The sequence below is a fragment of the Alligator mississippiensis genome, chromosome 1 (genome assembly GCF_030867095.1).
Source record: "Alligator mississippiensis isolate rAllMis1 chromosome 1, rAllMis1, whole genome shotgun sequence".
Classification (NCBI taxonomy): Eukaryota; Metazoa; Chordata; order Crocodylia; family Alligatoridae; genus Alligator; species Alligator mississippiensis.
The window spans coordinates 234,329,732-234,341,881 of NC_081824.1; the positions used below are offsets into that span (position 1 = coordinate 234,329,732).

General features: G+C 47.0%; 1 protein-coding gene across 1 annotated transcript in view; it reads right to left on the reverse strand.

Moving 5' to 3' along the window:
- ABHD12 (abhydrolase domain containing 12, lysophospholipase) overlaps window positions 1–12,150 on the reverse strand; it is an 80,523-nt gene that overhangs the window by 14,699 nt on the left and 53,674 nt on the right. The window contains exons 6-7 of the mRNA XM_006259243.4: window positions 4,990–5,035; window positions 1,200–1,329 (exon numbers count right to left, since the gene is read on the reverse strand). Of these exons, the coding sequence (XP_006259305.2) occupies window positions 1,200–1,329; window positions 4,990–5,035 (176 nt within the window). The remainder of the gene's footprint in view (window positions 1–1,199; window positions 1,330–4,989; window positions 5,036–12,150) is intronic.

Genomic DNA, 12,150 nt, shown 5'->3' on the forward strand with positions numbered 1-12,150 from the left:
GGCTTGTGAGTGGTTAAATTGCGGCCTGCAACACTTATTTACATAGCTACTGGAGCTGTTGCATTGGCACGGCTCTGGAACCCACACTACTACAGATCTGTGCCAGTAAGTTGAGGACACCAGTCATTTGTAAAGAAAGCCCTGTATTTATTGATTAAAAGGAGGATGTTTGCAAAACTAGAAGAGGTAAACAGATGCAATGTAATGAAACAACTGCATTCTCCTGCTTGGGTAGGGTTTTGGCAATATTCTGAAGGGGAAAAAAACATTTAAAACTAGACACTTGTGCGCTCTCATAAATCTAAAGATTCCAGCATTTCCCTTGTGGGCTTTGCCTATCAATATATTTCACATTAGAATACTTGATAGCTAGTCTTGACAGATTTGGGAATGAAAATCTTGACAGTAGTCCCATTTCTAATATTCAACATTTCTCCAGTGTAATTCCTTCACTCCATTCTGGGATGAGCTCTATAATGCCATTAAAAAAGTCAGCTCTCAACAGAAACTTCCTCAGTTCTAAAGTGGGCAAGTTAAATTTCCAAGCAGCTTAATATGAAAAAATAGCTTGACAATTAATTGGCAGAATGATGAATATAAAATAGTTAAAAAATACATTAAGTTTTGTTGTTGCTTACACCTTTTCAAGAATAATTTTTCATGCTGCCTTTCTACAAGTTAAAAACCACCATTTTAATAACTTAATTACCCCGATATTTTTCTGGAAATCATGTATATATTTGAGAATTAAGATCTGACTGAACAAGATTTTATTCTTGCAGACAGAGATCAAGCTGTCAGTGTGTATAAACACAAATACAGGGGTAAATTCATCACTGGTGGGAAGAGGTGCAGCACAATGGTTGTCCCTGGAGTCATGCTGCTTACAGTACCAATCATTTCACTTCATAATCTGCTTGCTATTTCTCTTTGGTGACCTGGAGTCATGCTGATTTTACCACCTTCTAGTTTCCAATATGGTTGCCCTGGGAATCAAGACTCCAAGGTCTATCCCTTCATAACCATTCATCATCCTAGTTCCTATGTTGAAGGGCAAAGAAACTGTCTTGCAGCAATTACACTCACAGATTCAGAGCCAAACCAATGGCAAAAAAAGAAAGGATTGTAACATACATCTTGTTAGTCTAAGTCAATATTTATCTACTCTTAGTATTCTAAAGAGGTGATAAGCATCTTACCCAGTGCCTAAGGAATGCCCCCATATATAGAGAGGATTGTCTCCACTTCTTGCCTTTATCCAGTCAAACACATGGAGGGCATCATAGGTCATCCCTCTCTCGGAAGGAGTGCCTACTGAATCTCCCCACCCTGGAACACAGAAATATTTTACTCTAGGATTGCATGTAAACCATCCAGAACAATAAGCCATTGCTTTCATCTTCAGAAATGAGCTGCCTGCATACAGCTGCAAAGGTTTTTGAAGTATGAAAAAATACCTGCCTGCTGCATTGTACCTATGCATCAGACTAAGGCTGGAAAGGAACAAGCAGCCTGACATGGTGCAGGGTCTCAGTTTATGATCCTTGAATTGCCTCCAATCAGTTGAAAGCCCCGACTGAGCTCTCACTGTTAAAACGCAGCAGCTGCTTGTTGCCAAGCAGATTCTGTGGGCTTAGCAGACAGTGGAAACAAAAGCTGGCACCTGCCATGGAACCTACTGAGGCCAAACTCATGCCTGGAGAAGTACAGCTTCCAGACTGAAAGACTTCTACTCACTTATTATTCAATTTGTAAGTTGTAACAGCTTAAAAAGCATCAGAGAACTGGGCATGGAGTAGCAAAACAAGCACCTTCCTTACAGCTGTCACCCTGCCAACTGTTGATCAATGCCTCATGCACTTCTCCAGCCCGCCTGCAATTTCCCCTGATCAGTGTACACAGGATCCCTTCTCCCGCTCCCTGTGTGACAGCATACTCTGCATTGTTTCTGACAACTGAGAAGCAAGCAAAGAAGCAGACAGCAGTCACCAAGCACTCTTATGGCATGCAAAAACCTCCTACAGAGAAACTCAATGTTGCCCCCTGACAGTAGCAGATGCCTTGGTGACATGGGTCTGCCAGCCCTTTCCCTACACTGCACCCAGTTCCTGTGCTGTGATGGCATTCTCAGAACCATCCTTTTAACAGAGCTTGCAGTAAGAAAACCAGAGGAGGAACCACGCTCCTGCCTCTTGCAGAATGCATACTCTTGCTGACTTCTACCGCTGCTAGAGAAGGGGCAGAGGGTACAAGACTACATTCCTGCTTTCCCTGAAAGCACAGGGGTGAAATGGAAGGGAATCAAGAGAACAAGCCCCTCCCCAAAAAGTAAGTCCTGATGGGTCCATGGTAAGAAACAGGAGAAAGAAATCCTTGCTTTCCAAAAACAATTTGAAAATCTCTTAAGGTCCAAAAATGGAACACTTCCCCCTCCACTAAAGGAGGTCTTTATACTCCCTATTAAAAGGATGGAGAAGTTCCAGAACTGTGTTTGATCCACTCTGGGCATGTCTACACATGCAATTAATGCACCTGAATTTTCTGTGCAGAAAATTCAGTTTCATTAAAACACTCCTGGGCATACATCTGAATGTGTCCTGTCAGGAGCAAATTTGCTGCTGATGGGAGTTCAGTCTAGGGCTGCTCCTGCCCTGCTCTGCCTCCCTGCAGCAGCCAGGGGGAGTTCCAGGCTCCCCTGAGTGCCAGCCCCAGACTAGCAGGAGGCACTGGGGCTGATTCCAATCTCCATGGAGCAGAGAGAGCTGTCCCAGCTCTGGGGGCAGCTTCCTCCTAGTTACACAGAGCTCAAGACCAATCCCAACCTCTGTGCAGCTGGAAGGCAGTTGCTCCCAGAGTTGGGACAGCTCTCCCCGCCCCACAGAGATTGGGGGTGGCCCAATCATCACACAGGTGGAAGGGAGCTGCCCTGCTGCCCGAACAGCATCCCCTCCCCCCCCACACAGATCGGGGCTTAGCCAGGCCAACCCTGCTGCTTGGGCTGACCAGGAGCAAGTTGCTCCCAGTTGGGGTCTACACGTGCACTTTGGCATATTAGCTAATGTGCCATTTTTCTAGTATTTTATGTATTGGTACTAGCAAACAGTGCATTAGAGTAATTTAATGCACAGTAATTGACAAGCATGTGTGTAGGTGGTGACACTTTACTGAGAATTAGATTGATATGCTTTGAAAGCTGCCTTAAAAAAACAAACAAACAACCAACTTAAATGTCCTTTACGAGGTAAGATAATACAAAATTATTTACTTGCCTCTTAAAAGCTCTTTCTATAGTTTACAATTCTGCCCCAGCCCTTTTAAGTCATTATGAAAAGGAAAAGTTATAGTTTACCTCTAATGAAGAAAACACAGTAAAAATACCACACAATGTTAGCTCCTAAATCTTGAAGATATCAGTGATAAAAACGGTCTTGAAAAATAAAATCAAGAGCTGATATTCAGACATGGAGAATTAATCCTGCGTTCCACAACTGCAATATATTTAGTTGTGTTGTTCATGTTTGGCTTTGAGGCTGCTTACTATAAAGTACATGAAAAAGTGAATTACTACAGTTCAATTGTGCTATGCCTATTAATACTAGCTCCACTTGACGTTAAACCTGTGCCACATGGCCAAACGCTCCCCACTGCTCTAACAAGTGGTGATGAGCTACCCCAAGTTTTTACCTGATATGGAGTTGATACTGTAACTGATTTTTCTGGGGTTAAATGTAAACATGTGAACCATCTATGAAAGGCTAAGTAGAATATTTATAAAAATGCCTTAGATCCAATTCACAAAACACTGATTTTGGTTCTTTTGTGTGTTAAAAATCAGTTTTTAAACAGTCATGGCAAGTAATTTTTTATTTTTAACAGATGTTTGAAACTAATCTGTGATTTATAAGGTTTTCTTTTGACCACTATTATGAAGTGCTCTGAGGGGCCAGCCACAGGACACTTAACAGAAAAGAATATGCTTAGTTTGTGCGATTTAGAGGAAAGAAAGGACAGAGCTTCAAACTAAGTTTTATTCTGTACCATTGTTTAGCATTCAAATCTGTATTTACATCCCCTACAGCACTTTCCTGCCGATGATAGATATCATGTACACTGTTGTTGAGCAGTTACAGACAGAGGTTCAATTGTTAGAGGAGTCAGCGAATGGAATTCCTCAATTACTGCTTTAAGTACTTGTCTGATGGAAATAAGGCAAGACAAGGGAGGGGCAATAAAAAAAGCTGCCTATTGGCTTTAAGATTGATTTTCTGTGTTAAATGCACACCAAGGACAGAGAGGCCACATCAGTCATAGCTGAAGGGTGGTACAGTTGATTAGGGCACTCAGCAAGACCCAGATTCAATTCCATGTTTTGCCAGAGACTTCCTGTGCAACTAGTATAGCTTCTCTGTATCTTCTGTCTCAAAGATGGGCATAGCTACACGAGATGCTAACTACACAGTAGCCAAAAAATACTAAGCAGTAGCATGTCACAGCATGGAAAGTGCTAATAAGCTACTGCACAGTATTATTAGGCTACTGGCTGCACAGCAGCATCGCCTAAAAGACATTCGCTGGTGCTACTGCACAGTAACTCCAGTTATTGTGCATTAATTTAGTACTTGCTAATACAAGTAACGACTGCACAGTAGCATCTCATGCAGACACACCCAGTGTGAGGAAGTTAAAGAAAGAGCATAAGGATAGTCAGCTACTATGTGGACACAGAGATTTTTCAGAGGCAGAAAAGGTAGTTAAGGCTTCTGGCTCTGGAAAGTCCTATCTAGTGGAAGACAAAAGACAGAAACACTGGGGGAACATGCACACATTCTACACGGGACTGTGAGAACTCTGTGAAAAGCTAAAAAAAGGTTCCAATTAATAGCAGTTTGTGAAGTCTTATAAATAGCAGTCAGCCACTAAGCTAAAAGTAACAATCACCAAGAAAAAAGGCTAAATAATGTGTCATAATAAATACAAACAAATACTCACCTCGATAATCAAATGTGACTACATGGTAACCAAGGAAACTTAACACCTACAGAAGAGAAAAATGGAATTTAAAACAGCTATACAAATTGTCTCTGAGCAGTCGTACTGCTTAGATCTAAGACACGAGGCGCTTCATTCCACAGCATACTTTTTAATTTCTAGTATCAACTCAGTGTTGCAATGAGATACATAGATCCAAAAGCTGGTTCAAGCAAGAGGCTTTCATACACCCAGTTTTATGCAATTGCTATTTTTCCTGGTTCTCTCTGAGCCCTTGCAGCTAAGAGGTAGGACAGTCCAGGGGCTGGGAGGCTGGGCTGAAACGCGGTAACTACAGCTTGTTTGGTCACAGCCTGCAAGTATAACTTTGGGCACAACACTCCCTATCTCTAAACTGTGGAGATCACTGGCCTGTCTCACAGGGGTTTTGAGGGTAAACATTAGGGGTATGCAAAGCTTCAGTCGCCGATTCGATTCAGAGAAGATTCAGACTAATTTGGTGACTGAATCATCAAATCCAAGTCGAATCAGGAGACCCAATAAAAGCTCTGAATCAATTTGAAACATCTAAATCGATTTGGAAAAGATTCAGTGATTCGGAAGGCAGTCTTGCGGGGAAACAGAAAAAGGGAGGAGGGGGAAAAGACTGCCCTGTTATTGACATCTGTAGCTGCCCAGTGACAGTGATCTTTCCCTGAGTTCCCTTCCAATCACAGTGCTCTGAGGGTGGGATGTAGAAACAGCATATAAGACTCTATCTGAAGCCTCTCTCTGCCTTTTTGTGAGCTGTCTGTCTGGAAGCAACAGTGTGTGAAAAGGTACTGGCTGCAGTGGTTGGCTTCCTAGTCAGTCTCTTGGCTAGTCTCTCTTCTTGCAAAGGATTGGATGTGGGCACGCTACAAGGGAGGAATAGGCTGCAATCAGACCTAGACAGGCTACAGGGGTGAGCAGATGAGAACAGGATGGGTTTCAACACTGACAAGTGCAAGGTGCTGCACCTGGGGAGGAAGAACCAGCAGCATACCTACAGGCTGGGGAACTCCCTTCTCGTCAGTGCAGAGGCAGAAAAGGATCTTGGAGTCATTATTGATACCAAAATGAACACGGGCTGGCAGTGTGGGGACGCAGTCAGGAAGGCCAACCACATCTTGTCATGCATCCACAGATGCATCTCAAGCATGTCCAAGGAGGTGATCCTCCCCCTCTATGTGGCACTGGTCAGGCCGCAGTTGGAGTACTGTGTCCAGTTCTGGGCACCGCATTTCAGGGTGGATGTGGACAACTTGGAGCAGGTCCAGAAGAAGGCCACTCACATGGTCAGGGGGCAGCAGGACAGCCTTACGAAGAGAGGCTAAGGGACCTGAACCTGTTCAGCCTCCACAAGAGAAGGCTGAGGGGGGATCTAGTGGCTGTTTACAAACTGGTCAGGGGGACCAGCAGGCATTGGGGGAGTCCCTGTTCCCCCAAGCACTACCAGGAGTGACTAGAAATAACGGTCACAAGCTGGCAGAGGGCAGATTTAGACTAGACATCAGGAGGCGCTACTTCACTGTCAGGGTGGCTAGGATCTGGAACCAACTTCCAAGAGAAGTGGTGCTGGCTCCTACCCTGGGGGTCTTTAAGAGGAGGTTAGACGAACACCTTGCTGGGGTCGTTTGACCCCAGTACTTTTTCCTGCCATGGCAGAGGGTTGGACTTGATGATCTGCTCAGGTCCCTTCTGACCCTACCAACTATGAAACTATGGATACACCTTACTAATTACCCTTGCCTAGAATCCCTCTGCTTATCCCTATCCAATCCATTCCTTTCAGCTTATTCTTCCCCCAAAATACTTTTATATATTCTTGTTTGTTTTTTTCCTCCCACACTTCTTAAAAAGCTGCATTTTCCCTGGCGGCTTGTCATCCATCACTGTACAGGAAAGCACATATATTACAGATGCACACACACGCATATATTAAACACATACAAGATACTACACTTGATCTGAGCCTTCAAGAGGCCCAGCACAGCAAACATTATGAAGCGTGCTGGAAAGGCAGGTGCCAGGTCTTCTGGCAGGAGAGGGAGAGCTACAAGTGCCCCCCCCCCCCCCAAACATGGACGCACCCTCTTTCCTGGCAGTGATGAGTCTTCTGCTGCCAGTAGGAGCAAGGAGGTGGAAGCAGTACCTGTCCTTGCACCTGCATCACCTCCACTAACACCAGAAATAGCCACCAACATGACAGTCTCCTCCTCCCCAATTTCAGCTCCCAGCATGAGCCTCCCAGTGCCAGGGGAGAAGCTGGCTCTGGAAGCAAGGGGGCTAAGTGCCATAGCCAGGGAAATTCTGGGGAAGGAGGGGGAATGTGAGTTTGTGCTCTGCACCTGTCAAAGTTCCCCTAGAAGCAAGTCTCCTTCTCCAGAAGGCATCTCAGAGATTGTGGGAGCAGGTGACTCAGTTTCCCCTGTTGTTGTGTCTCTGCCTCCTGAGGAGAGGGATAAGTAAGTAGTGGGGGGTAGTGTAGTGGGGGATCATTTTGAGTTGGCAGAGAATCCCAGGTATGCTACCTGTCAGCACTGCCAAAGGCAGATCAGCTAAGGCAAGGAGGTGAAACACTTCACCACCATGACAATGCTGCTGCATCTCAGGAGGCAGTACCCCCTTGCCCTTGTTCCTCCTCAGCCTGGCACCAGTGGGAGCATGCCCAAAAAGAAGTTCCCCTCTCACTTCAAAGCCCCCATCCCCACAAAGAAGAGGCAGGCCACCCTGGAGTGGTGGGGGAAAGCTGCAGACAAAGTGGGGCACGTTGCAAGGGTGAGCGAGGTCACTCAGAGCATCAGGGAAATGCTTGCTGTGGATGCCCAGCCTCTACTTTGTTAAGCATCCAGGATTCAGGTGACTCATGGCACTCATGGCCCCACCCTACCAAGTGTCCACACGCACCACCTTTAGCAGGGCAGTGGTGTCCTCCCTGTGCAGGGAGTACTTGAGGGAGAGCTGCGGAAGGCAGAGCCACAGGTAGCTTTACACTTCACCTCAGACATCTGGAGCAGCCGGGGTGGAGATCATGCCTACCTCTCCCTCACAGGGCACTGGTGCGATCAGTCAGGGTGTCGGCGGGCTCTCCTTCAAGCAGAGGTGATGGATGAGTCCCACACGGCAAGGGAGATCATGCTGGCCATGAACCACATGGTGCAGGGGTGGCTTGTTGGGCAGGCTGAGCTCATCCACGGGTTCATGGTCACCAGCAATGGAGCCAATATGGTCAATGCAGTCTGTGATGCCAACTTTGTTGGCATTCACTGGCTGGCACAAGTTCCACCTCATAGTTAGGGACATCTTGGAGGGGAACAGGGCTCCCAGCGATAGCGCCGTCACTACCACGACCAGTGAGCAAATTTTGAAATGCAGGAAGGTGGTGGGCTACTTCCACCGCAGTATCAAGGGGGGCAAGATGCTACAGGAGAAATAGGCAGAGCTTAGCATACGGCAGCACAAAATTATGCAGGATGTGGAGACTCAGTGGAACTCCACATACTTAGTGCTTTAAAGGCTGGTCAAGCAACAGAAGGCCATCCATGAGATGGCCTTGCTTGGGGAGATTGGGATCAGTGGCCCCTTTAACAAAACAGGGTGAGATACCATCCCAGATCTTGGTGGTCCTCAAGCCTTTCCTCGAGGCCACAAAAAGCCTCAGCACTGGTGATGCCCTCCTTAGCCAAGTGATTCCCATAGTGAAGGACTTGAAAATCAAATAGTGAAGTTCCACGGGATCAATGTTCCTGGCTGGGGCAAGCCACTTTCACCACAGACACTGGTGAAACGGCTGAAGAAGACCATCAAAAAACAGCTGGAACCACTGCAGTCTAATACGGTCCATGTGTTGGGGGGCATGTGAGACCCAAGGGTGAAGGGAGCATCTGTGGCAGCAAAACCCTTGATTGCTGGAAGGAGGTGCTGGTAAACAGCGTCAGGGAGGCAGAAGGGCAGAGATGGGGGGATGTGGAAGAGGGGGGTGCATTGTCCCATGCCAGCACTCCAAGCACCAGCCAGTCTCCTCCACCACAGTTGCTGCTGCTGTGGGCCAAGGGCATGGGTTCAGTGTTGGGGTCCAGAGGCACCAGATCCCATCATCTGGCAGGTAGCACAGAAGCCTTGGGGGCTACCTATCTCACCGAGGATGTGAAGCCGCTGTATTGAGACCCACTGGCCTACTGGGCAACCCACAGCCAGATGGGGCAGGATCTGGCCATGGTTGCCCAGGAACACTTGTCCTGTCCACCAAGGGCCCAAGGGAGCTTGTAGGCTTGTCCACAAAAGGTGTTTTGTAAATTCCCTTTGAGGATCAAGATTGAGAGATTGGAGAGAGAGAGTGGTTTTCTTGTGATAAATGTGCCCCCACAGGTAATTGGGTGTTCTTGTCTTTAATAGATGTGCATTCATTCTGGTGCGCAGTTGTTGTTTGGTCTCTACTATGTATTTTCCATCAGGGCATTTGGTGCACTGGATGAGATATAGAACGTTTCTGGAGGTACAGCTGTAAGATCCAGGAATAGGTGATAGTTCTGTTGTGGGGTGTAGCAATTGTGGGGGTACTGGAGATATGCTGGCAGGTTTCGTATTTCTTGTCATGGCACGGTCTAGATCCATTGGTGTGTTTTGGGTTGTAGAAAGTTTGCTTCTGGTGATGAGGTTAACGAGGTTTGGTGCTTGTTTGAATTTACAAAACACTTTTCACAGACAAGCCTATGAACTTCACTTCAACAAACTCGATACAAAAACTCATGGACTCAGTATATACATTGGATTTATGACACACTATAACCTACCTGACATCTGACTCCCCAGGTACCTCTCCACTTTTACCTGCTACATCCCTCTCCCCACCCCTGCTTCTCTGAGCCTGTCTCTCATCCCCTGACACCTCAATTTACATCTTCACTGACTGGCTTTCTTGCCTGCATACCAGCCTCTAGCTTCTTTACTATTCATTCCATCCAGGAAGGGCACACATCAACTGCAGATGCTTTTTCAGCCTGACAAAGGGTTTTTAAACCCGAAAGCTTACCAAGATATATTTCTTCAATTATTCAGTTGGTCTAATAAAAGATATCAGATTGACCCAAAGAACCTTGTCTGCCTATGTCCTTAGACCAACATGGCTACAACCAGAAACCCAGTTAACACACATGTGACACGAGTTTTGCTTTTAGAACCTTGAGGTGCAATTTCACAGAAGTTCCTGCACCTATCTCCTTGAAACCTGACAGGCCTCATGCCCTCAGAAGGGGCTACCTTCCCTGCTGTTTTCATCCCACCCTGCCTTAACACACACACACGACACAAGTTTTGCTTTCATAGATTTCATAGACATTCGGGCTGGAAGGGACCCTGAAGGATCATCGAATCCAGCCCCCTACCCCAGAGGCAGGAAGTCAGCAGGGATCCCAGGATCCCAGCAAGATAAACATCCAAATGTGTCTTGAAGGCATTCAAAGTGGGTGCTTGAACCACCTCTGGCGGCAGTCTATTTCAAACCTTGGGGGCTCAGACAGTAAAAAAGTTCTTCCTTATGTCCAGCCTGAATTGGTGACGGTGGAGTTTATGACCGTTCAATCTTGTCATCGCTTGGGGCACTCTGGTGAACAGATGTTCCCCCAGATCCTGGTGAACACCTTTGATAAACTTGTAGGTGGCCACCAGATTGCCCTGAGCCTGCACTTTTCCAGGCTGACGAGTCCCAGGGCTCTCAGCCTCTCATCATAAGGTCTGTTTTCCTGACCTCTGATCATGTGCGTGGCTCTCCTCTGCATTCTCTCAAGCTTCTCCAACATCCTTTTTGAATTGTGGAGCCCAAAACTGGATGCACTACTCCAGCTGTGGCCTCACCCTGTCAACAGTTTGAGGTGCAAATTCACAGAAACCCCTGCACCTATCTTCTTGAAACTTGGGAGGCTTCATGCCCTCAGAATGGGCTACCATCCCTGCTGTTTTCATCCAATTCCACAAAAAAATGACAAAGTTATAGGTATTTTAGCAGTTCCCCATTATAGTCTATGGCCGAATCACACTATATCAGCACCGAATCTTTCAAATCCAATTTGGCCGAAACAATTCGGGACAGTGATCCAAATCACCAAATCAAATCACTGTCCCCTAAATCAGCTGGATCTGAATCTGGATCGAATACTGGCTGATTCACACAGGCTTGGTAGACATGTAACAGGCAACAAAATACTCAGATAGTTATGGGGATCAGTTCCAGGAATTCGTATGACACAGGTAGAAAATTCCATAGATATGCATGTGTGAGTTCACTCGGAATGGAGTTCCACTGTTGCCCTAAATGGTTTATATCACTATCCACACTCTTCCAGATGTGCTGGCTTTGCATAGCTGCTGACCGTGCATGGTACCAGGGTCAATCCACAAGATGAACCATTCAAGAGCCTTGCAACTGTCTTTAGATGATCACTTAAAAGTATTCCGTATTGCTCTTAGGAATACAGTGAACAGCTTTGCACAAGTGGCAGTGTCTTATGAACAGGGTTTTCTGTTTTCCACGGAAAGATGGAAAAAAATATGGATTTTCCCTTTTAACTGAAAGACGTGGATTTTCCACTTTTGCAGAGCTCTCTGCAAGCTAGCAGAGTTCCAACCTGCAGGGGGCTGAGGGGAGCAGAAGAAGGGAGGTCAGATAGGGAGCTCTATGTGCATGTATATGCACATGGCTGCCAGGCAGCCTAAAGAGCAGCTCCTGCAGGTAAATCTGGCAGGGAAGATTAAGGCCACCATAGGGAGGGAGGCAGTGAGTTGGGCAGGGCTGGGGCTGGAGCTGATGCCTAGCTGGGCAGTGTATGAAGCCTGGGCCCCAGGGCCATGAGCAGCTACAGGGCCCTGGCAGGGAGCAGGACAGAGCAACAAGTGGCATACCGGGGGGGGGGGGTGTCCTGTCTCTGCCACTGCGCATACTCCTGGAGGAGGCTGGGGGAAGGGGGTCACATGCCCCCCAGATTTGTGTGTGGGGCAGGGGTGGGCTACCTGCTGCGGGCTTGGGCTCCCCACCCTGCTGCTCTCCCCCTGGGGCCTCCACAGCCCAGCAAATGGGGCCCAAGGTAACAGGGCACAGCAGTGCTGGGCAAGGAAGCTCCTTGCCACTGCAAGCTCCATGCTGCC